This window comes from Lampris incognitus, chromosome 4, assembly GCF_029633865.1.
Source record: "Lampris incognitus isolate fLamInc1 chromosome 4, fLamInc1.hap2, whole genome shotgun sequence".
NCBI classification, from domain to species: Eukaryota; Metazoa; Chordata; class Actinopteri; order Lampriformes; family Lampridae; genus Lampris; species Lampris incognitus.
The window spans coordinates 50,730,434-50,756,270 of NC_079214.1; the positions used below are offsets into that span (position 1 = coordinate 50,730,434).

At 42.7% G+C, this 25,837-nt stretch overlaps 2 protein-coding genes across 2 annotated transcripts in view; one reads left to right on the top strand and one right to left on the bottom strand.

The window, feature by feature from the left end:
- Positions 1–262: 262 nt before the first annotated feature.
- On the bottom strand, positions 263–4,530 carry LOC130111293 (troponin I, fast skeletal muscle-like). The gene is made up of 6 exons (XM_056278432.1): positions 4,480–4,530; positions 4,331–4,367; positions 3,028–3,156; positions 2,784–2,873; positions 1,230–1,406; positions 263–384 (listed from the first exon to the last, which is right to left on the bottom strand). The coding sequence occupies exons 1-6, from the start codon at positions 4,485–4,487 to the stop codon at positions 298–300; spliced, it is 528 nt and encodes a 175-aa protein (XP_056134407.1). The 5' UTR covers positions 4,488–4,530; the 3' UTR covers positions 263–297.
- A 10,733-nt stretch (positions 4,531–15,263) lies between these two features.
- LOC130111448 (Golgi apparatus protein 1-like) overlaps positions 15,264–25,837 on the top strand; it is a 48,310-nt gene continuing 37,736 nt past the window's right edge. The window contains exon 1 of the mRNA XM_056278643.1: positions 15,264–15,584. Coding sequence (XP_056134618.1) covers positions 15,264–15,584 — 321 coding nt within the window. The remainder of the gene's footprint in view (positions 15,585–25,837) is intronic.

Here is a 25,837-nt window from a genome sequence, read left to right on the forward strand (position 1 = left end):
TATTATTATTATTTCATGTTTCAATAATAATTTCAATGTTCAATAAAACAAATTTTCGGGTCACTTTAATTATCACTTTAATTCATATCCTTGTAAATCAGAATTTTCAATTCCTCAAGGATACTTTGTCACAGTAAAGGAAACTATTACCATTCTTTTAAAACACAAACACATCCAACAATTTATGTATCCAAACATATGTGTAAAACCACCAGAAAAATAATACAGCTGTTATAAAAAATAATGAAATACAGGGTGGAAAGGATCTGTAAACCCAAAGAGGAACTGGAAAAACCTTTAAGCCTCTGTCTCAAACATCTTTTTCCTGCCCTCCATGCCGGCCTTGTCTTCAATGGTCTTCCTCCAGTTGCCTGACTGTTTCTCCTGAAAGGAGGAGAGAGAAATTAAAGGAAGTTAGATAACCTGAGAGTCAATTTAAAGACCTAACCTGGATGAGCGTGAGTTGGTCTGTTGATAGGGTTATTTAGTGGGTACCTACATTCAGTTTGGTTCAACCAGGTCTAAAAATACCCACAGGACCTCCAACACATCCTCCATAAGTCCTGGTATGTGGACCCACACCGAGCGGACCTCTGCTACACTTACAGTACCGGACTTAAACATAACGTAAAACACATAGCAGGACACTGAACCTAAACCAGCCCACACTATCTCTCAGTAATATCATTTCTATTTCCATTATTCAACAGTGAGATTCATTTTACTCGAATTTGTCTACTACTGTGACACAATGACTGACAAAAAAACAAAAAACACACAAAGCAACTCATACTTGTTTTTACTGAGGATAATAGGGTTCACAAAATAATAGCATATTGACAGGTGTCTATATCCAAGAGCTATTAGATGATAAACTTCAAATAATCTCGGCCATATGCTTTTGTAAGAAACCCTTTAAACAATGGCTAAAACCTTATGATAAAAAAACAAAAGTGGGGTCAGCCTTGAGACAACCAGAATGAGATGATGATGACTTCCCCTGTAATTTGTCTTAACTACAGCATGTTATCACCAGAAATCCATCCATCCATTATCCAAACTGCTTATCCTGCTCTCAGGTTCGTGGGGATGCTGGAGACTATCCCAGCAGTCATTGGGCTGCAGGCGGGGAGACACCCTGGACAGGCCGCCAGGCCATCACGGGGCATCACCAAAAATAACGGTGGGAACCCACCTCATAAAGGGCCAAACAACCAGAGGGTACCCACCTCCTCTTTGGCCTCCTTCCTGACCTGTTTGAGGTTGGCCCTCAGGTCCAAGGAGACTTTGTGCTTAGAGCCCAGGAGAGCGGCCAACATGGCATCGGCAGACATGCGCACTTTCCTCAGGGCTGGCTTCTTAAATTTGCCCTTCAGGTCCTGGACTTTAATTTTCAGGTCTTCAATCTGACAGCAAGATAACATTAATGTAATTATACTTCTGGGAAAAAGTTCATCATCTAAGACTGAGGCTAAGGTGAGGCTTTATCACCATATTGGATCATAAAGCACTAAGGCTGGTAGGTTGGATCTGATTATTATCTGAAGGGTGCTGGGTGGGGTGGGTGGGGTAGAAATAGTGGACAGGAGTTACATTGAACAATAAGTTGAATTGAACGGACTTATCATTAAAGATATACCTCTATTTCTTTAAAATATGTTGGTTTAAAGATGCTGTTGCTGTATTATAGCAGTGCAGTTGTTCATATTCTCAGCTACGCCCTGATTTATTGGAAAGGAAACTAAACGAGGGAGGACCACAATAGGATCGGAAAGATCATTCAAAAACCAGCCCAACTATTGGATATAATCCATAATTGTAAGACGCTGTTTAAAATGAGAGCTGTGGATAAACATCAACGTATCCTAGATGATATAAATAATCACCTCCAAAATGTATTGATCAATCATAAAAGCTGGTTATGTAGTAGATGCACTCTTCCCATGAGAGTTTCAAATGGTATTAATTTTTGTCTGCTGACTCAGCTGTGTAATATGACCTCTAGGTGGAAGTAGACACATGGTACAGTACATGTTGTACAGTAAATAAGGGTTTTGACCTGGAAACTGTCTTGTCTGAGATTGTATTGTGTTGCATGGTGCTAGGTTGCTAGTGATGGTGTCTGTAATGAAGAAATTCCCTTTTGGGATGAACAGTACTACCACCACTGTTACTACTGTAAACTACTAATAAGACACGTTAGCCCGTAGCTAACGGGTCTGACCCTTTAGCCGAGCGGTTAGTGATGTCGCCTTTTGGTGCAGTACACCCCGTATCGAATCCCGCACCGGGCAAGAAAATAACCGGTTACATTGGTGGCAGCGGTGGGATTCGGAAGTGTGCAGATCCTCAGAAGTCTCTTCGGAGCGCGGGAATAACAAAGCGCGAGGGCGCGCTTCCGGGAGAGGGTGACGACTGTAAACTACTAATAAGACAAATTAGTCCCTAGCTAACGGGTCTGACCCTTTAGCCGAGCGGTTAGTGATGTCGCCTTGTGGTTCAGTACACCTCATATCGAATCCCGCACCGGGCAAGAAAATAACCGGTTACACTACTACTACTATTAGTAGTGGTAGCAGTGCCACAAGCCTTGTTCCTCAGAAAACGTTGAAAATGATTTGATATGAGCTCGTTAAGACACTGAAGTAGTTGTCATGTAAAGGAGTAGGATAATACATGTAACTTGAGGTGTTACTTCTGGTATTATGACTGTGCCTCCCAGTTAAAATAGCTGGATAGCTGGTACTGATCTTCTGATGAACTTGAAGGCACACATACAGCACCTCCTTATTGGACTTTGCCACTTTGCTCTCCATGTCATAACGTTCCTCATCCACCAAGTCAATCTGCTTGTGAAGTTTCCTGCACAGCTCCTGCGATGGGATTGGGGAGGTTGGGGTCAAAGGAATGGAGAAGGAGGAAAAAGGAAAGAAAAGAGGAAAGGATGGATAGATGAGTCTCACACACATTTGAACATTTCTGGTATACACTCCTCCAACGTCCTGTCAGCTGGGTACAGCAGATTACCTGAAGGTCCTGCATGGAGCCAGGGATGAGGAGAGGGGGGCAGTTGTCCTCCATGTACTTCCCCTTCTCCTCCTCCACCTTCTGGGCCTCCTGCTCCAGCATGACTTGGCCGATCTGAAGCAACAAGCTCTGAGAGGGAAACATTTGCCAAAGGGTACATTTTGGATAGTATAAGCCGAATCAGAACCACGTTTTATCACCAAGTAAAATTAAAAAAAAGATAATCGCCTGTGCGATATCAGTGTAGACACAACACAGTTTTCTACTGCATAACAACATGTGATACTGAGACAAAGCCCCAGCAAAAACACATTTAGTGAATGGCAGACAAAACCTGTTGCGGGACAAATATTCAACTCTCTAGAGCAGTGGTGGAGGAATGAGGCATACCGTATGGTTGCAGCGATTTAAGACGTGGTGAATGACCAATATTAACATTAATATACCACATAAATAACTACATTCAAACATCCACAACAGTAAAAGATAGCATTTTCTCATTGGTAGAAATGAGTGACACCACAAGCAGTAGCGTTCAGAGCCTTCAACACTATCACGCTTGTGTACTGACATTTACATCTTATGCATTTATCTACCAGTCTTTTTCTTTTTCTCCATTTCTTTTCTTTTTTTTTTAACCCCCCCCCCTTTTCTCCCCAATTGTACTTAGGCAATTATCCCACTCTTCCGAGCCATCCCAGTCGCTGCTCCACCCCCTCTGCCGATTCGTGGAGGGCTGCAGACTATCACATGCCTCCTCCGATACAAGTGGAGCCACCAGCCACTTCTTTTCACCTGACAGTGAGGAGTTTCGCCAGGGGGATGTAGCGTGTGGGGGGGGGCATAGCCTGTGGGAGGATCACGCTATTCCCCCCAGTTCCCCCTCCCCCCGAACAGGCGCCCCGACTGACCAGAGGAGGCGCTAGTGCAGTGACCAGGACACATACCCACATCCGGCTTCCCACCCGCAGACATGTCTGTAGGGACGCCCGTAAGCTGGAGGTAACACGTGGATTCGAACCATTGATCCCCATGTCGGTAGGCAACGGAATAGACCACTACACTCCCCGGACGCCCCTTATCTACCAGTCTTAATCAAACAGGCCATCCCATAAATGGAAGGTAAAAGCTGCCAATGTGTCAACTAAGTGCCATATATGCCTTATCATAGTGTTTTCATGCAAGAGATCTAACCCAAACCTGCTCTCCCATTAAGAACCACCCTGGCGGCCTTCTTGATGTTAAATGTCAAAGTTTCATTGTGATTATTCTACTCAGATTCAGCAGCACCGCCTTACTGTACCTTCAGATGATTTGTACGGCTCAACGACATCTTTTTCCTGCTGAGGAGAAATAACCGCCTTTAGTGAGTGTTTTTTTTTCCATTATAACTCAGAAAATTACACTCAATAACACGGCTCAAAGGAAACAAAAAAAAAACACAGAACTTACTCCGACATCCCGGCTGGCGGCTGAGTCCACCCTTTGTACAGGGAAGAAAAAGGAAAGATGCTCGGGGTTGGTTCTCTTTCACCTCGTTGGTACTATCTCTGAGTGAGAGGTACCACCGTGCCGCTCCCTTTAACTTCTCTTTGCAGATGCTGCTTGTCTTTCTCCAAGCCAGCAGGAATCTCGTCTAAGGAAGCGACACAAAGACTTTCTATATTTGACCAGGAGGCCGGCAGCTGTCCTCGGATGCTGCTGCTTTGGTACATTCCAAGTGCGGGGGTCATAGTGGGACGGCCCACACCACGCCAACAGGCCACGCCGCACATGGTCATGTCACACTGCACCAGTTTTTCTCTTCAAGTACCTCAAGATGACTTTACACACCGCACAGTCATCTCAGATGTTTATTTTCTGTTTGAAAGACCCCTTTTTTAAATGTAAACATGTAATTATTTGCAAAAATCCAGCATCCTTTTGCATTAAAATGGTGTGGAGCATTTTAAAAAAATCTGCTGTGCATCATTATCTCAGAGCATTTTCTCCAAAAATTGTGGTTTGCCTGACAATTAATAGTAACCCTATTAAAGTGAAAATCAGTATATTTGTAATAATGATCAGATTTATCAAAATAAAAAAAACACTTAAGGAGTCAAATAATCTGCAATCAGCCAACACAACATATATTGTTTGCAAAAAACACAATTATAAACTCAATTTTGAAATTGTGAAATAACCTGATTGAGTTTTTTTTCCCCTTTGTTTGGTTTGGGTTTTTTTTGTTGGTTTTTTTTTCTTTAATGCTTTGATCATGTTGTGATCTGTTTTATGATATGTATAGTTAGAGCAGAATCAGTTTGTTCAGAGTCCAGTATAGGTCCAGTCTTAACAAACTATGGGCATCAACAAAGTAACAAGACCTTGATTTTCTATTGATTTGTGGTTTATTATTCTCATCTTGCAGCACCTTGTGCCCGTGTGTGTGTGTGTGTGTGTGTGTGTGTGTGCATGTGCATGTGTGTGTTTCAGTCAAGACAGCTTTTTTTTTTTGGACAACTGTGAATTGGAATAAGACTGTTTAAACTGTTTCACCCCATAATAATCCATCATAGTGTATCAAGAGAAATAATAATAATAAAAAAAGATGCTAAGTGTTATGAATCATTCCACAAAAGAGAATGGACATTGGCAGCTTGCCACAGTTGACCCTCCCTTGGTGTCTGGAGGAATTGACAGCTGCTTTGCTCTAAACTGGGACCATTTATTGATCCAACTGGAGCTCACTTACCAGGTGGCCAGTGAGCCAAGGAGAAGTCAAGCGTCCATGGGGGCTTGGGGGGGAATGGGAGGGCTTGGTGGTGGTGGTGGTGGTGGTGGTGGGGAGGGGGGGATCACAGAACAGCTTTTTTGTACTGAGAGAGTAAATATATGCAGTCTTTTTGTGTAACTTTACTGCAGTAGTTCTCAATATGTTCTTGGGAAACACCAGTATTTCCGGTTTTCTGCTCTGCTGGGTTGTTTATTACATTCAGCCAGTGTTCTAGCTATTGGTCACCATGATAGTTTACTGACAACAGTAAAAAAAAGAAAAAGAAAAGGAAATTAAACTGGTTTGGGCACTTTTGCTGAATGGAAAGGACACTTGCAAAGGACATCCTGCAAGGCCTGGTAGAAGGGACTTGGAAGAGAGGGAGACCGAGAAAAACATGGGTAAACAACATCGGAGAATGGTTACAGATGAGCGCAGTGGAGGCAGGGAGAGCTGCGATGGATAGGCAATGGTCGAAGAGACTGGTTGAGGCATCAGATGTGCTCCTACGACCTCTATAGGTTACGGAACTGATGATGATGATGATGATGATGAGTGTTCTAGGTTTAATATGTCCCTGTTGCAATGGCTCTTTATGCCTGACACAACAGGTGAATAGAATAGAATACACTTTATTTGTCATTTGTACATTCATACAATGAAATTCATTCTCTGCATTTAATTGTATTGTATTGGAGCAGTGGGCAGCTGCAGCACCCGGGGACCAACTCCAGTTCTTCTTTCCATTGCTTTGGTCAGGGGCACAGACAGGAGTATTAACCCTAACATGCATGTCTTTTTGATGGTGGGAGGAAACTGGAGCACGTGAAGGAAACCCACACAGACACGGGGAGGGCATGCAAACTCCACATAGAAAGGACCTGGGATGGCCTGGGGTTCGAACCCAGGACCTTCTTGCTGTGAGGCAATAATGCTAACCACTGGGCCACTGTGCAGCCCAGTGACATTAACTACATCACAGAATAGAAAACCAGCACATTGTCCTGATTTAGAAGACAACGTGGAAAAATGTACACTACCGTTCAAAAGTTTGGGATCACCCAAACAATTTCGTGTTTTCCATGAAAAGTCACACTTATTCACCACCATATGTTGTGAAATGAATAGAAAATAGAGTCAAGACATTGACAAGGTTAGAAATAATGATTTGTATTTGAAATAAGATTTTTTTACATCAAACTTTGCTTTCGTCAAAGAATCCTCCATTTGCAGCAATTACAGCATTGCAGACCTTTGGCATTCTAGCTGTTAATTTGTTGAGGTAATCTGGAGAAATTGCACCCCACGCTTCCAGAAGCAGCTCCCACAAGTTGGATTGGTTGGATGGGCACTTCTTTGAGCAGATTGAGTTTCTGGAGCATCACATTTGTGGGGTCAATTAAACGCTCAAAATGGCCAGAAAAAGAGAACTTTCATCTGAAACTCGACAGTCTATTCTTGTTCTTAGAAATGAAGGCTATTCCATGCGAGAAATTGCTAAGAAATTGAGATTTCCTACACCGGTGTGTACTACTCCCTTCAGAGGACAGCACAAACAGGCTCTAACAGGTACTATTTAATGAAGATGCCAGTTGGGGACCTGTGAGGCGTCTGTTTCTCAAACTAGAGACTCTAATGTACTTATCTTCTTGCTCAGTTGTGCAACGCGGCCTCCCACTTCTTTTTCTACTCTGGTTAGAGCCTGTTTGTGCTGTCCTCTGAAGGGAGTAGTACACACCGGTGTAGGAAATCTTCAATTTCTTAGCAATTTCTCGCATGGAATAGCCTTCATTTCTAAGAACAAGAATAGACTGTCGAGTTTCAGATGAAAGTTCTCTTTTTCTGGCCATTTTGAGCGTTTAATTGACCCCACAAATGTGATGCTCCAGAAACTCAATCTGCTCAAAGAAGTGCCCATCCAACCAATCCAACTTGTGGGAGCTGCTTCTGGAAGCGTGGGGTGCAATTTCTCCAGATTACCTCAACAAATTAACAGCTAGAATGCCAAAGGTCTGCAATGCTGTAATTGCTGCAAATGGAGGATTCTTTGACGAAAGCAAAGTTTGATGTAAAAAAAATCTTATTTCAAATACAAATCATTATTTCTAACCTTGTCAATGTCTTGACTCTATTTTCTATTCATTTCACAACATATGGTGGTGAATAAGTGTGACTTTTCATGGAAAACACAAAATTGTTTGGGTGATCCCAAACTTTTGAACGGTAGTGTATATGAATGCATGTAACAATAGTCCCTGTGATGGACTGGTGGCCTGTCCAGAATGTCTCCCCGCCTGCTGCCCAGTGACTGCTGGGATGGGCTCCAGCATCCCGCGATCCTGAGTAGGATGAGCAGTTTAGATAATGGTCTAATGGATGGATGTAACATAATATGCTCTTACCCAACACATCTTGTTGTTACATGAGTACACACATTTTCAGTTTTGGTCGGCGTCATGGGAATCAAACCCCCAACATTATTGTTTGTTTGCCTCCCAATCCCCCCCCCCCGCCCCGACACAACACTGCAACCATCTCTTCATCCTTTGATCTGCCTCTGCATGAACTCACATGTCTCTTCTTACCGTTGAATACATCTTCATGCATACACACATGCCTTCACATTTGCAGCCACACTTCATTTATTTGGTGTCCATTAACCTTCAGTTGTACAGTTTCCATGCTTTCAGTTATTCCTTTGTTGGACAGCGTGGTTATGTTTCCTGGTTTTCTTATGAGATGGATGGTTTTAGAAGCTCATGAGTTTATCTTAACTTAACAGTGGTGCTTTTTCCCCCTTCTTTTCCACATTGTTCCCATTATATTTGTTATATGTCTAACTAAGCTAATCTAACGTTTAAAAGTTTGGGTGAGAAGAGAAGCAAAGAAAAGAAAAGAAAAGAGAAGAAAAACAAAGAGAGGAAACGAGAAAATTTTAAAAAATAATAAAGCAGATAAATTAAAATAGATAAATAGAACAGTATAAAAAACTGAACGCCCCATCCAGCACTCAGAACCTGCCTTAAAGACTTCATTCAAGGGAATAGAATAAATTGTGCTGAAACTGTTTATGATACATCACAGTGTCTCAAAGGCAACCGAAGGCATATTGCCAGCTGACATGGGGAGATGAGAGATGACGTTAGATAATAATTTATTTTGGAGGGGCATTATTGTGATGTAGGGCAGAGCAAGATCTGAGCTGACCTGACCCAGCCAGCCATTCACACACATAAATAAACCATGACGGTTACTCCTCCTACTCAGCAGAGAGAGGGAGGAGAGAGAGAGAGAGAGAGAGAGAGAGAGAGAGAGAGAGAGAGAGAGAGAGAGAGAGAGAGAGAGAGAGAGAGAGAGAGAGAGAGAGAGAGAGAGAGAGAGAGAGTGTGTTTGTGTGTGTGTGTGTGTGTGTGTGTGTGAGAGAGAGAGAGAGAGAGAGAAAAAGAGAAAAAGAGAAAAAGAGAGAGAGAGATATTTACATGATAAGCTCTGGCCAGTACATGCTATTTGCATGCTAAATTTGTTGACTCCTATTGTATGTTTGTGACCCCATAACTCATTCATTCTCTATATTGACTTAAAGCACAATCCTATCACAGCAGGCATTGCATTTGAGTCTGGACAATGTGTCGGTCTATAACAGTGACTCCAAAATCACCACGTCTAATACATGGTGATGTCAGTCCCTTTCCAAACTCACAGCCACGATTGTGCTGTAGATGAAGGTTTTAGGATTACTAAAATGTTCATTAGTATACTAAAAATAATATTATTATTATGATATTCATATTTAGTTTGTTGCAGTGTTGGGGAGTAACTACAGCAATACATAACTAAATTACAAAACACATGTAACTGTAATCCAATACAGTTACTGAGAAAAAATGTAATTAAATTACAGATTTAAATTACAGTTACTGGTGATTGTTGTTGTTGGTGATTACAAAGGGGTTACATCTGAATATATTATTTTCGGTAAAAAGCTTATATATAGAATATAACATTCATTCTGTTGCTTTGCATCTTTTCGCCATGAAGGAATGCCTTCTTTTGTCTTCTTGATCTGCTGTAAAATCAAAGCATTCCAACCTTAAATCAAATTATACTGAATAACTTTTAATAAGTTTGACAGTAATCAGTGTGGAGTACTACTGTTGTAAGGTTTACACTGCCTTGTTTATATTTATCTTTTTAAGACTTTTCAGCTTTGTTGCACAGTTTAAAACGTTTGTTAGAAAAGTAATCAAATTTAATAAGTTACATTACTTTGATGAAGTAATTAAAATAGTTGCATTACTTATCACATTTTAATAGGGTAACTAGTAATCTGTTACCTATTACATTTCAAAAGTAATAGGTTACGGATTAGCTAATACATGATTAGTACTAGTGTTTCATGGGAAAGTTTGTTTGCAGTTGAAATTAAGTTACTTTTGATCATTTTTGATCAATAATTGATGTAAATTATGCCTATATACGTGGAGCAATTAGTGCAACCTTGCTGTTACTGGCCCTTCCTCATTTGTCTAACTGTTGATGGCCAATGTAAGAAAAAATTACGTTTGGGAATCACAGTACTAATTTACACAGCTCCCCTTGGGCGGCGTGGTGGCACAGTGGTTAGCGCTGTCATCCCAGGTCGTCCTCTGTGTGGCGTTTGCATGTTCTCCCCCGTGTCTGTGGTGGGTTTCCTCCGGGTGCTCCGGTTTCCCCCACCATCAAAAAGACATGCATGTTAGGGTTAATACTCCTGTCTGTGCCCATGACCGAGGCAATGGCAAGACTAGAGTTGCCAACAATTCCTTAAAATAAAGAATCATTCCTTATTATATATATATATATAGTGTAAATAAATTATATATAACAGCTGATGAGTGTGCGAAAGGCCTGTTTCGTGTGTCGTGCACTCACTGTATTGCCTGTACTGCAATGTATTAAAACGTTTTTTCCCTGTAACTGAGCTGTATTGAGATATACACTCACCGGCCACTTTATTAGGCACACCTGTCCAACTGCTCGTTAACGCAAATTTCTAATCAGCCAATCACATGGCAGCAACTCAATACATTTAGGCATGTAGACATGGTCAAGACGATCTGCTGCAGTTCAAACTGAGCATCAGAATGGGGGAGAAAGGTGATTTAAGTGACTTTGAACGTGGCATGGTTGTTGGTGCCAGACGGGCTGGTCTGAGTATTTCAGAAACTGCTGATCTACTGGGATTTTCACGCACAACCATCTCTAGGGTTTACAGAGAATGGTCCGAAAAAGAGAAAATATCCAGTGAGCGGCAGTTCTGTGGGCGAAAATGCCTTGTTGATGCCAGAAGTCAGAGAAGAATGGCCAGACTGGTTCGAGCTGATAGAAAGGCAACAGTAACTCAAATAACCACTCATTACAACCGAGGTATGCAGAAGAGCATCTCTGAACGCACAACATGTCGAACCTTGAGGCAGATGGGCTACAGCAGCAGAAGACCACACCGGGTGCCACTCCTGTCAGCTAAGAACAGGAAACTGAGGCTACAATTCGCACAGGCTCACCAAAATTGGACAATAGAAGATTGGAAAAAAGTTGCCTGGTCTGATGAGTCTCCATTTCTGCTGCGACATTCGGATGGTAGGGTCAGAATTTGGCGTCAACAACATGAAAGCATGGATCCATCCTGCCTTGTATCAACGGTTCAGGCTGGTGGTGGTGGTGTAATGGTGTGGGGGATATTTTCTTGGCACACTTTGGGCCCCTTACTACCAATTGAGCATCGTGTCAATGCCACAGCCTACCTGAGTATTGTTGCTGACCATGTCCATCCCTTTATGACCACAGTGTTCCCATCTTCTGATGGCTACTTCCAGCAGGATAACGCGCCATGTCATAAAGCTCGAATCATCTCAGACTGGTTTCTTGAACATGACAATGAGTTCACTGTACTCAATGGCCTCCACAGTCACCAGACCTCAATCCAATAGAGCACCTTTGGGATGTGGTGGACCGGGAGATTTGCATCGTGGATGTGCGGCCGACAAATCTGCAGCAACTGCGTGATGCTATCATGTCAATATGGACCAAACTCTCTGAGGAATGTTTCCAGTACCTTGTTGAATCTATGCCACGAAGGATTAAGGCAGTTCTGTAGGCAAAAGGGGGTCCAACCCAGTACTAGCAAGGTGTACCTAATAAAGTGGCCAGTGAGTGTATATATAATATCCAGTGAGTCAAGCAAATTCTTTATGAGACAGTACAAGCCTGTTCCATGCCATAAACAATCCTCAGCTGTCAATCATGATCGCTTATGACATGAAACAGGCTTGTACTGTCTCATAAAGAATTTACTTGACTCACTCACATCACATGCACATTGTCCAATGGGGAAGAGAGATGGGCAATGTACAAAAATTTCAAAAACATGTGATCACTAACAGTCCAATTTGGGGGGGGGGTATTTGTCTAAACCTATTTTGTAATTACAAATAAATCATGACAATAGACAAATACCCCCCCCCCCATTGAACTGTTAGTGATCACGTGTTTTTGAATTTTGAATCAAACCTCCATTAGCGATCATACCTCTCTGCAAACAGTACAAGCCTGTTTCATGCCATAAGCAATCATCATTGACAGCTGATGATTGCTTATGGCATGAAACAGGCTTGTACTGTCTCATAAAGAATTTACTTGACTCACTGGATTATTTTGCTCCTTATTTGTTGAGCACTTTCCCCACCATTGAGTGTTTCTTTTAACAAAGTTATATAATTTGTGTGTGTGTATGTATGTCTTGTGACTATGACTGATTCATTGTACTTGTGTAACATGGGTGTTTATGGGATGCATTGTTGTCGGGTGCTGTGCTGAACTGTGTGTCCGTCTCTTGCTATGTCTGGAATTATTGATTTATACATACAAATTGTGCATACAGCATTGCTGTAATTGTTTCTTGTAGTGTGCTGCTTAGAAAATGCCACTTTTCAAGCCCTTGGAAGGTTTTATGCAACTCTCCTTCACATTACTTTTAAAATTATTTATTGTATATCTTTTATGTGTAAATAAAGAAATCAAACCAAAACTTTTAAAACAAAGTTACAAAGTGCTGCTGCACAAGATACAGATACTGAAAAAATGAACAGCATACATATACAGTTATACAGTTATATACAGGAAAGTAAAAAATACTGCCCCATTGCAGGGACGGCAAGTCAATAGAGATGGGTTTTGAGAAGTTTTTTTTAAAGCTGATCTAACGGGGGGAGGGGCTGTTCCAGAGGGACGGGGCCCTTACAGTAAGAGCACAATCACTCTTGGATTTGTAGAGGGAGTGGGGTATAGACAAGAGACCCTGGTTGGAAGATCCGGGTGGCCTAGACTAGATAGAGTAAGGACGACAAAGTTCAAAAATATATAAAGGGGCAAGACCATGTAGGGCCTCATATGTGACAAGCATTATCTTGAAGTCTATTCTAAACTTTACGGGGAGCCAATGACAGGATGTGAGAGTTGATGTGATGTGGGATCTAAGATTGGCCTTGGTTCGCTGCCTGGCTGAAGCGATTTGTGTGAGTTGCAGGTGGGACAGGGCTGCTTGGCTGAGACAGGAGAAACAATGCATTGCAGTAGTCAAGGTGCAAGAAAATTAGGGGTATGGATTAGTATATCAAGATCTCTGGTTGATAGCACTGATTTTGATTTTTGTGACGTTCCGGAGTTGGAAAAGTGAATTGCCTGGAAACAAGTTGTAATGACAAACTGTCGATTGACCATGTAAAGATGTCCACCGCTTTTAAACAATGGTTCAGTACAGTGTTGTACCATCTGAAAAGCTTCCCTGAAAAGCTTTCTTCTAGGTAGTGTGTATCCAAAGAAGCTCTGTCTGTCTGTCTTCCTCTCTCTCTGTTTCTCTCTCCTTTTCTCTGTCTCTGATGCTTAACCATTCATATGACCTATTCTGCCATTACATAATTGTTTGCCTGGAAATATCATGACAGGAGGACTTCAGTCTTGCCCAGTCTACCATTGCAAGGAATGCCCTTTTTAGCTATGACAGCTTCTTTAATATCATATATCATTTATGACATTATATGAGACCAGAGTGGCCCATGATGCATTAAAAAAAAAAGCAAATCTGAAGGACCAGTAGAGGCTGCCGTTTCTCCACAGCCTCCCTATGTCTGTTACCGATACAAAAGTAAAACATGTTTATCTGCAATTCTAATGTATTTGTGTTACTTAAACGTATGTATGCAATGTAATCAGCCTCTGGAACATTACTTGCAATTACAGCAATATGACGGTAGAGGGCGGTATTTTCAGTGATTATTGCCCCCCTTACAATGCGACGGCAATGCCATCAGATGTACTTTGCGGTGTATATCAAGGCTTTTGTAGAATCACTTCAGTAGGTTTTATTTTCAGAAACAGATTTCTCATGTTATCACCAGCAGTACAGTGATAAGAGCCATCTGACCGTCCCAAGTCGGTCTGTTAAGGCAACCAGCCTCTGGTCTCACTTCTGTTTCAGCCACACAGAACACTGGCCTACCAAACTGAACATAAACGAACCAGTCACTGAAGGACTGAAGGAATAAGCAGACTGACTAATGAACGAATGGATGAATGAACAGACAACAAACCAACAACAAATGAAAACATGAAGGAATGGAGTCAATCAATCAATCAATCAATCAATCAATCAATCAATCAATCAATCAATCAATCAGTCACCTATCAGTTTTCAGTTTATGAAGCACTTTTGGTGGTTGCTTTGTAAGTTTCAGTGTTTGGAGAGGGAAATGTGCCCCCCTCTCACCTTTAGTGTGACATGATCACACAAGTTGCAGTTGACGTATGATGTTTAAGAGGAAATACAACCAGGTGCTGCAGAGCTGGCCTTGAGCAGGGTGCTATGACAGGACTGCAGCTGAGTTTCAGAACAACACAGAACGGTTTTACAACATCACCCTTACATGTCGACCTCCTGAGTCTGTTTTGGTCTTATTTATCTGAAGGTTATTTGAGATAAAGCCATTCTGTCCTATAGTGTTTTGCCAATACAATACAGGGCGCCAGCTGTCAAGACTACATAGAATGCAAAATACAGTAAAATGTACTCATATCATTTCTTGTTTTAGAAACGCAAAATATCCACTTCTTTGTTCTAGTGAAGACTGACTGTCTTGGTTGACAAATATTCAACGTGTCAAGCTTGAATATGAATTTGCTATTGGTATTTTTTTTATCTAAAATTGATATTTTTTTCCAATTAAAAAAAACCCGATCGAAACGTGTATTTATCAAAAAAAAGAAGAAAGAAATCATGGTAAACCCCATTTACCAGTTTCAACTGTTTTTATCCCGGAGGCATGAATGCATGCTACGCGTTATAAAGGCCACTAGCACACTTGCGCATCTCTACTTGCCATTCGTGTGTCAGCCCGGCCAGCAGTGGCGTACTGCCGCCGCTCCGCCGACCATATTCTCCCCGAAGATGGCGGCGTGCGGACGTGCTCGGCTGCCCCTGCTGTTGATGTCCGTGTCATTCTGCGTTTTCTACACCGTCCGGGCACTGAAGGCGCCCAACAATGGCGTCGGAAACCTCCCCGCCGACCCCCAGAATCCGCCCGGCGTGAGAGCGGCGGAACCCCCCGCTAAGGATGCACCGGCCGCTGCGGCAGCGCCGCCTCGAAGGGCGCTCGGCTGGAGGCTGTCCGAGGAGGAGGCCTGCCGGGAGGACCTGACCCGGCTCTGTCCCAAACACACCTGGAGCAACAACCTGGCCCTCCTGGAGTGTCTGCAGGATCGCAAAGAGGTAGGTCGGCATGGCGACGTCGCCCCGGTGGGATGTCGTTCACGACGTAACAGTCAATGCATTCTCCCTGGGTGTGTCGTTTGGTGGTTTTATATCCAACCTGGGTAGGAAGGGGGGAAAAAGGAGAAAAAAGCTGGATGAGACGGGTTTTGCAGTCGGTTGGTGTGTAAATCGTTGTCAATGCGACAGTCGGAGCAGTCCGCTCTCTCCACCATGAACTGGGAATTGTGCGGCTTGTTTGCGGCTCTGCGGTGCAAAGTTTCTCGGTGACGAGCCGAACCCTTGGAAGAGATCACAGCTGGTAGGCTGTGCGGTGCAATCGGACTCCCTTGTGACTCCTAGGCGTTTAGCGTTGCCTGATAACGGACGGAGTTGTCAACTCGTTACACCCCATTTCCATGTTGAGAGGAATCGGTCAACTCGGTGCAGTCGGCGGATTCAAAGGTCCGGACCCAGGCGACCGTTAGCTTGCAGCCCACAGCTGAAGTACACTCTGCCGGGTTGGCTGCGTTCAACATTTGTGACCCGCGACTGAAAGAAAAGGAGCTATGATTTAAACCTCGCATTTGATCCTAGAGGAACTTTTACTTACCCTGGGGGGGGGGGGCAATCTCATTGAACCTGCAGAATTTTCTATGCAGCAGACAGAGTAGGTTCTCTCACAATTAAGTAACTCTCTCTGATAACGGATTTGCATTCTCTGAAAACGAGTTTGCCCAGTGGGAAAAAAAACATTGTCATATAGTGAAACCATAGCCACCTCCTCAATATCTCTTTTAAACAAAATAAAATTTAATGTTCAAAATGTTTGTTAGTAAAAAATACATGACACGTAGTAGGTCAGAATTTGTTTGTGTGTGTGATTGTGTAACTTTGTACCTTTCATGCATGTCTATACACATGCCAACCATACTGACAAAATGTGCCCAAGTTTTTCATGGCATTGATCACGTGTGTGTGTGTGTGTGTGTGTGTGTGTGTGTTTGGTGCATGACCCAGCAATCAGCTTGGAGGCATCTGGCAATAATTGCTTAAAAGTGTGTTATCAGTGTCAGGACACGTGTCAAAATTATGCCCGTTATGTCGCACCAAACAACACAGTTGCAGTATAATAATGGGTAAATGCCACTTATGGAAGCTAAGACACATGGTAGCTTTTCAATGAAACGAAAAATATCTGCCTGAAAGATCAGCATATATTTCGCTATTGTGCGTCCTTTGTGTGTGTGTATACACGTGTGTATGCACGCAAGCTTGTTTTTTGTTCCTCTATCCATTTGTCGCTATAGAAAGGAGCCTTGTAAAAGTTCTTCTTTGTTTGTGGATGTGTGTTGGCATTGTAACCTGAGTAGAAAGAACCACCTTTCACTGAAAAGTCACGAATACCATCTCCACACCAGCCCTCTGACTAGTAACGTATGCTCTGAATGAGATATGTACTGAACCCCACTCCCCATTATTTCACCAGTCACAGTGGCTGATATACCCTGACTCCCTGAATCACATCCCCACCCCCTCAAATATCTTCCTGCTCGACTCAGCTTTGAGTAGATCAGATAAGACACTTAGCGTTCACCATGGGGAAATGAAGCTATTGCAGTGGCAGAGAAACAGAGTGTATGCACAAGACATGTGCAGAGCACTGCACAAGTGTTCACACCAGCCAAACATATCAGGACCATAACAGCTACTGACTAAAGACACCACTTATGTCTTGTACAAAAAGCCTTTTAACTCTGTTTTAAATTTTCATTTCTCTCATATCTTTCAAGCTTTCAGTGCTGATGATGTAGAAATGCAAGCTCAGTGTATTGCCCCACAAATTAATGCCGTGGATGATTGACATTAATTATTGGATGACCTTTTTTTTGTATCTCCTTCTATCGAGCCACATTGACTACTGCGGCAGAAAGCTGTCCCGTTCTTGGATGGATTTCAAAATCAATTAACCCTTGCTCTTTTAAAAATTCGGATAGCAATCACTCCAAGACACATCTAGAGTTTATGCCTTGGCGATATGTACTGTCACTCCATAGTACCAAGAAATGACCCAATGCGTCAACAAATCGGCCAACAAATGAAATTGTGGAGCGGCTTACCAAAAGTGTTGGAGGACCACCACAAACTAACCTTTAGATGAGAACAGGGCTTTCAAATTATGGGTGGTTACCTGTGTAAGTGGCTTGTGGACTTTTCTCCCACTATAGATTTCTTCTCCATGTTATGTAAAAGTTTGTATAACGGATGCTCAGTAGAGAAGTGGGTTTTTCCTTACTCTTGGCCAAAGAAGCAAGTGTAAGATGTTGCACGGCTCTTGAGTTCTCCTTCTGCTAATTGGACCAATGCTTCTGTGAATCATGAGCTGCCTGGGTGCCATAAGCATGTTATGAGGGCCTCCAGGGTCAAGGGAACTCCCGGGACCTCCTACTGATTTTGAATTGTTGCTATAGTGTTTGATATAGCTTATTTTTTATAATTTTCCTTTATCTAAAAGCTGATAAAAAATGAAAAAGAGAGAGACCTTGTTTTGTAGATTGTATACAAAAAAAACTTGTAAAAACATCTCGTTTCAGAATCATAGAGCAAATGTGCAAAAAAACACCATTCATTTAATGAAAGGACAGGATGTTGTGTAACCATCTCTTGTGCAATAGTCCAGATCACAGTAGACTAGTTCAGATATTAGTAAAGCTGCCATAGGTAACTTCGGAGAGGTGAGCAATTTTGACATGACACTCCCCAGAATAACCCCCCCCCACACACACACACACACACACACTTCCTGCTTCCCCCTCCCTCCGAGCTTCTAGCCGGTGCATGACTTTGCCCATCGTAACAGGTTAAATTCGATCATCTGTGCATATAAGAAATGGGTTTTTCTTTCTGCACATCGCTTAGTACTTCACACCAGCACTGTTACTGTGAAGTACTGTTTTACTTGGAGGTAACATTTTTATAAAGATCATTATTTCCAAAGCACTGGGCTGTCCTGTGTGTGCGCGTGACATAACTGCTATTGAGTTAGGGACACTGCTTGGCGATGATCGGTTGTTTCATTCAGATTGAATGAATTTTTTTATGAATCAGAATACAGGAGCAGGCCGAGAGTTTTTTTTTCTCACAGTACATTTACTTGATGTACTGTCAGTATATCATGGGGATTTCGCCAGATATGCCAAAATGGTGTTAAAAAGTTTTGTACAGCATATGACAACACACAGTTGGATACAGTGGAGGACATAAATCAACTGGCCCAGAAAATGGGCAGCGCCATGAGCAAACCACTTAACCTAAACTTCTTTCAGATGTTTATAGTTGAAGGGAGTGTGATTAGGGTGACATATTAAGGAGGCTAACCATCCCCCACCATCCTCCTCCTCCTCTAGGAAATCCTCGTTCTACATTCACTGGCAGACTAGGCTATACATCGACACCTGTCGCTACCGTTTTCACTGTAATCAAGTTGACAGGCAAATATATAATTGTGCCACAGTATCTCCCCTTTTCCTCTCGCTTGTCTTCTCCAGTCCAGCCTCCTGCCGCTTCTCGCCATTCCTCCAACCTAGGCGAATTTGTTGCAGCAAGCTTGTTTCGTTAAGACCTTAGGCCCACTAAAGATGGTCCTGTGACTGACCTGTCTCAGTCTAGTTGCTTTCTCTCCCTGCTTATCTGTCTGTTTCTCTGTGTTGTTCCTCATCTGTCTTTCTGTCTCTTTCTTTTTTTTTCTACTTCCATGCAATGTCTGTCTGCGCCTGTTCTGTCTATCTGCCTCCACTCCATCCATTTCCCTCCCTCTGTGATTTGCTCTCTCATTTATTCTCCCAGCAGTGTCCATTGGAGACTGAGACAGTCTCTTAGCTACAAAGAAATGGTAGATAGGGCAGTTTGTTTTCTCTGCCATTACAGTGTTCTTTCCACTGTTTTCATTGAAAGTCCCCAATTCTAAATGTCAGCGAAATACAGCACATCAGCCAGCACCTACACATTCCCGAGCCATCTGCAAGTGACAGTTCTAACCTTTAACCTTTCTCTGTTTATGTGTACATTTCTGTGTGTGTGCATGTGTGTCTCTCTCGTTCTCGCTCTCTGGTATTCTGAGACAGAAATATGCTGCCAAGTCAGTCTGTGTACCCTGAAGGGTTGTCTTGAACATTTAATCAAGAAAATAATATCAAAAATTGCAAGTTTGACAGCTGCAATATCTAGATGCAAGAGCATCTGTGCTCAAGGGTAGGTCAGTTTTCCAAACAATGTGTTTGGCTGCAGTGCAAGAATGTCTGGACTCTAAATTAGATTACATATAAGAGAAAACTGTTCCTTGTTAGAAATATTGCAAAAAGATGTATTCATTTGTGGCAGAAAATGAGGCAGTGATGCTCAAGATTTGTCCGTTCTGAAAGGAAATAAATGAAACAAAATATTTCAGCAATTACTCGTGAGTGTATATCTAGAACATTTTGTATTTGGCGGCAATGTAGTTGGCATTTTGTTTAGTAAATTCAGAATCTGATCTTTGCTTTGCAGACACGTGGCTCAGTGGGGGTTAAAGCTTCTCACTCTTGCGTAAGCTAACAAGGTTTGTCCACCGCGCATATTGGCTGAATATCACACCGTTAAATGCTAGAGTACAAAAGCAAGTATCACCTAATCCTAATTACAAGTATTGAAAAGTAGCCATAAGTGAGGTGGAGACCAAACGGGGAGGGGGGATGGGTGACAATGGGTGCACCCTCATCCATTTATTTAGCCACCATTGAGGTCTTAAGGCCTGACACAGAGTCTCAGGTCAATGTTGCCCCTGTGGGATTGGAAACCTTGATGCTGGGGCCAGAGCTGAGCGTTCAGTGGCTGAGACTACAGAAGATATGTGGGAGAGAACGGAAGACATGTAGGGATCCTATTAACTCATTGGTTATTGTTCTGAGAAAGGGGAAAAGTGGTTGCTTAGTTTATTTTTAGACATTTTCAATGGCTGTAAATTATGTGATTGCAGTCCACTCTGGTTGTGAACAATGACTTGGTGAATAGCAAGATTGAAGATGTTCTGCCACTTTCATCACTTCAAAAGCCATTTGAAAGACAAAGCTCTTTGTTACCTTTTTATATCCTGAATAATGGGCATTGCAGTATACGTCCCCCGAGAGAAACTATTTGCTGTAGGAGGAGATGGCAAGGGGTCTGTTTACAAGCTCTCTGTACCATCCTAGAGAAGAAACAATTTTGTGCTGAAATCAGATTTCTGTTAGATTTGGTACCAGGACACAACGATTAACAAAAATGCCTAAATGACAAGTCAATGAAAAGTTTCTAAGTGAGAAACAAAATCCCCCAGGTGCAATGAAATTGAAAGTGTGCTAGAGTGTGGATAAATGTATATGTACTTGAGTATGTACATACTTAAGAAGAGAGAGTTCAGAGTGTGTGTGTGTGTGTGTGTGTGTGTGTGTTGGAGAAAGATGAGCAGCATGTTTATGTTGCTATAAAGCCATGCTTGTTAGTTCCACTTTGCTTTCTGCTCGTTTTCAGTTTTGCTGATAAGAATGAAGCCCTGCACCAAACCCAGATGGACTCGACCGGTCCTATAGACATGGCCGGGATTGTGTGTCTGCACAGAGCTGTCACTCAGGAATAAGCCGACTGCTTTTTTTTGCAAATCGCCTGTGGAAACTCATTTCATTCTGAAGTGGTTTTCAATACCTTGTATTTATTCTTGTAAATTGTTCTTCCTCCTGACACACCATTCTCCCTTAATGATGCTGTCCTTGGCCGCTGACACGTCTGTTGTCCCCTCGGCTTGCTGATGTGGCCCTGAGCTGTGCCGCAATTATTGAAATAATTGCTTTGCTTTGAGTTGGTAACAGCTGTGGCCTTATGAAGAGGTAAATGGTTGGCATAAATCTCTCTCATCTCCTACAGACAAGGCCCCTTTGGGGACACCCCCTGCCCCCCCCCTCCTCCGCCTCACAGCTATCATCAGTCAGTTTGTTGACAACAGCGCTAACATTAGCAGGGTTAGCGGCTAGGCTAACAACAGCAGCTTTTATCAGACTGGATTGTTTACTGGCCAAAATAGTACTTGCTTCTATGGATACTTGGCCATGGCTGGTGAGTTTTACTCCATCAGGCACTTGGCAAGTAACCCTCCATTTTTGCGTAGGGCTGAACTATATTGGAAAAAAAAATTTTGCAGTATTTTTTAGTTTTTTTTTTTTTTTTTACGATTTTGCACTTTTAAAGAAAAGCAGGAGATGACGTGCCACTTTTAACAACATTAATTAGATCTGTTTGGAAAGCATGTATCACTCTGGTAATGATTAGGGTGATTTTAGATGAGAAATTATGCAGTTTTTCATTGTTCAGGTTGACTGCACATGACACGATTGTATTCAGATTCAGCATCAATCCAGGCTAGTCCATGGACAACATTATGTTAATTATGCACTTTGCTTACCCTTAGCGAAGGAGGCTTGTCTGTGAATGAGGGAAAGAAGGGTGGTGAAAGGATTCAGGAGGCTTCGCTGTCCTGCAGTTTAAAATATTGCAGTTAAAGCTGTAATATCACTAAAGGGATATAACGTGATGGAATATAATTTCGCATCTTATTACAAACCTTCCTTCCATCCATACATTATCCGAACTGCCTATCCTGCTCTCAGGGTCGCGGGGATGCTGGAGCCTATTCCAGCAGTCATTGGGCGGCAGACGGGGAGCCCCCCTAGACAGGCCGCCGGGCCATCACAGGGCCCTCACACACATCCATTCATATCTAGGGATAATTCAGTACAGCTAATTCACCTGACCTACATGTCTTTGGACTGTGGGGGGAAACCGGAGTCCCCAGAGAAAACTCATGCAGACACGGGGAGAACATGCAAACGTCACACAGAGGATGACCCCCAAAGTTGGACTACCCCGGGGCTTGAACCCAGGACCTTCTTGCTGTGAGGCGATTGCGCTAACCACTGTGCCACCGTGCCACACAAAACAAACCTCTTGATCAAAATTAGAAAAGAAATTAACAGTAGATACACATCAGTTCTTGAGTGATCTATATATCAGCAAAAATAAATGGAACTACAACTTCTCTGTAAATGACCTTGCTAGTTTTTGTTTCGTATCAAGCTGCAAAGAAAATTAGCATAATGTGAGTGATGGGTCTAATTTGCCTTACATTGCATCCTTTGTAGTTTGACTATTGCAGGGTCGACTCTGAAACTATTTATTGTTCAGCTCTTTATTTAAGGATGACAGTCAAAAGTTGCTAACAGAGTGGCATAGTGGATAGGGAGATTTTTCAAACTGGAGGATGTGGGTTCAAGCTCATCTGTTACAACATCTGTCCTCAGGAAGTGTCCTTGTGCAAGGCACTAAATTCATGCAAGTTCCAGGGTTCTGCACTGTAACTGACCCTGTGCTGACATTGTCCTGATACTTGCAGATGTCAAAGAGTGGATGAATGAAAGGAGACTTTTCTTACAGACATCAAAATAATATCCTATTAAATAATAGGATATTATATAATATCCTTTTCAGGATATTATCATTGTTGCTGTTATTATTATTAACACTATTATTAAATGTTTCAATCCTAATCACACCAATTCATGTCAGTTTAGAACGAGTTTAACATTAGATCGACAATCACTACCCTCCAACAATCAAGACAGAAGACAGGGGCCCATAAAAAGCAGGAGGAATTGACACTGAGTGTCCCCGCTTGGATAATTGAAGCTTCATTTATGAGAGAGGGGGATGGGATTCGGAGAGGGAAGGGGGGAAGGGGGGCGTAAGCCCCTGTGGCTGCTGGACACCAGTGCCGGTAACTGGTAGCGCTAACTACTGTCCTTTGCTGTCGTCCATCTCCATCTCAGGCATGAGTTGCCTGCGCACCCCTTCGCATTTAGAGTGATATCCCGAAAAGACAAGAGCTTTCCAAACAAAAAGGAGCGCATGACCGATTTGAGAAAGGGTCTCTTGGGACTGGATGAGACCCAGCTATGTTATGTCAGGGCCTGACACACTGTAGCTCAGTAAATAGAGAAACTCTCCTTTTACATGGATGTCAGTGGTGTAGTATAATTACCATGACAGCCATTGCATCTGCCAGCATTTACATATATTAGTTAAGCTGACACATTTTTTTTAAAGGTACGTACAGGAAGAGTAAAAAGAGACTTAAAAGAATATGTTTCAATTTACAGATTGCCAACATTAAGCAGCCATTCATATGAGGTCAGTCAGAGCCATAGTGTCCCGATAATAGTCCATTGGCAAGGGAATACAGAATGAAGAAATAAGAAAAGTAGATGGTGCATGTCAGGGTGAAGCGTCCCTTAGTGAGACACCAAACTTCCTACCTGCCTACTGGGGAAACAACATCAGCCAGCTTCTGATTTCCACTTCCGGTGTGGGAAGATGTATGCACCAATTCATGTTTGCAGCGGCCTCACCCAGTGCCGGTGTCAGTAGATGGTGGTGCGAATTCACATTTCCGGTGGCCTCACCCAGTAAGTTTTGTTTTTCGTTTGATGGCTGGGAGAGTGGGGCAGGCTAAAATTACTACTAGTCCATACAGACCAGCGGTTCCGATCACACCGGGGGCGGTATGGCGGCAGCCTCACCTGGTGTTGACTGTGGTGTTTTTGATGTGAGGAGTGCGGGGAGGTGTGTCGAGGGTGTCTGGCTGGGAGAGCTGGTGCTGGATCGACTGGGAAAGCTTGGTCTGCTTCATCCGGTGGGCCCGGGGACCATGGCCCCTGCCTGGAGCTGCGCCCGAAGAGTAAATGCCGAGGGCAGTCTGACAGGATGCGGAAGCGGGTCGGACTAAGCTAACTGCTAACACATGCAGACCGGTGGTTCCGACAGTCACCCTGGCTGGCGTTCGTTCCCTTGGACGGAGATTTTTTTTTTTTTTTAGTATGGATTTGTTTAATTTGGATATGTGTTAGTTTGGATATGTGTGTTCTTGTAGTTTTTGGATGCGTTTTTGTCTTTTTGTTGTACTGCTGTGGGCTGGGGGAAACGGCATTTCATTTTGTTTCATGTAAGCAAGTGCACGAAGTGAAATGAAAAAGTGTTCCTGATTCCTGAAATCTGTTTGGATCGTGGGTGTCAGCAAGCAACGGGAGGGAAAAGCAGAAAACATGGCAAATGCTGAATTCCAAAGCGAAACTGACATTTTGATTTTGCACACATCTGTGGACATTTGCAAAAGATGCACATGCAAACTGGATTGCTCAGTTGTGCATGTACAGTCACTCCCACATATATACTTATGCATGCAGACGCACATGTACACACTCACATGTACGTAAGAGAACACAAAGGATATTTAGCATGGTCATTTATTGCACAAATTAAACATTGATTACAATGAGTTATTCCATTCATTGCATCCAACTAAAAACCCATTTGTTGAAACGATGTGACAACTTCAAGGTTCAGCATCAAAAGTGTGATTAACAAAAGATGACTGAAAAATACGCCTTCCCCTTATTGGTAGTCCTCTTATACTCTGGGTGCTGAAATTAAATTCAGTGCTCTGCTTATGATGTTGACAGTTGTCTTTGTTTTACCGTAGAGTGGCTGTTCACTTTGTGTTATAGTAGGGGTTGCATTATCAGCTTGAAACCCTGTGTGAGTCTCAGTAAAGGCCAGACGGTAATTGTGTTGGATGTGCAGCTGCGTGAACGTGGGCTTTGCACCACTCTCCAAAAATGAATAAAGACATTGGAGGCATTGGCTTTGTGAAAGTGTCACTGAGAGAGACCCTTGTACACATGCACACACATGGATAAACTGAGGCAGAGCATTGTTGTAGCTGTAATATATGTTATCTCCCTGTAGCAGCAGTTTATGTTCCTGCTCTCAGTGCCAGGATGGATGATTTTTTTTTTTTTATTCCACTGGGTCATGCTCACATCTAAATTTACTTCCCCTCTTTCCTGTGTGTGTGTGTGTGTGTGGGGGGAGGGGGGGGTCCGTGCATGTACAATTTTGTGTGTTTTTGCATTAGATGGACTGATCATAATAACTTACGGTAATGCCCATTAATTGGCCCGGGCATATTTTGCAGTAGTGCTGATTAGGCTGTCAGCTATTAGACAAAGCTTACTGCATGTCTAGCGTGGCCTTTCCAAAACACATCTGTCCTTTTCTAAACTGGGGGGGGGGAACACAGCTTGCTTTAATGGCCCCTGTATTTTTCTCTTTAGAGGTCTCTTTTCTTTTGTTCACAGTCCCTGACTGGCCCA

Coding starts and splice junctions, on each gene's coding strand:
- LOC130111293 (XM_056278432.1), bottom strand. Junction 2,874..3,027: donor GCTCCATGCAGGACCTTCAG/GTAATCTGCTGT, acceptor ATCCCATCGCAG/GAGCTGTGCAGGAAACTTCA. Junction 385..1,229: donor GGAAGGAGGCCAAAGAGGAG/GTGGGTACCCTC, acceptor TCCTCCTTTCAG/GAGAAACAGTCAGGCAACTG.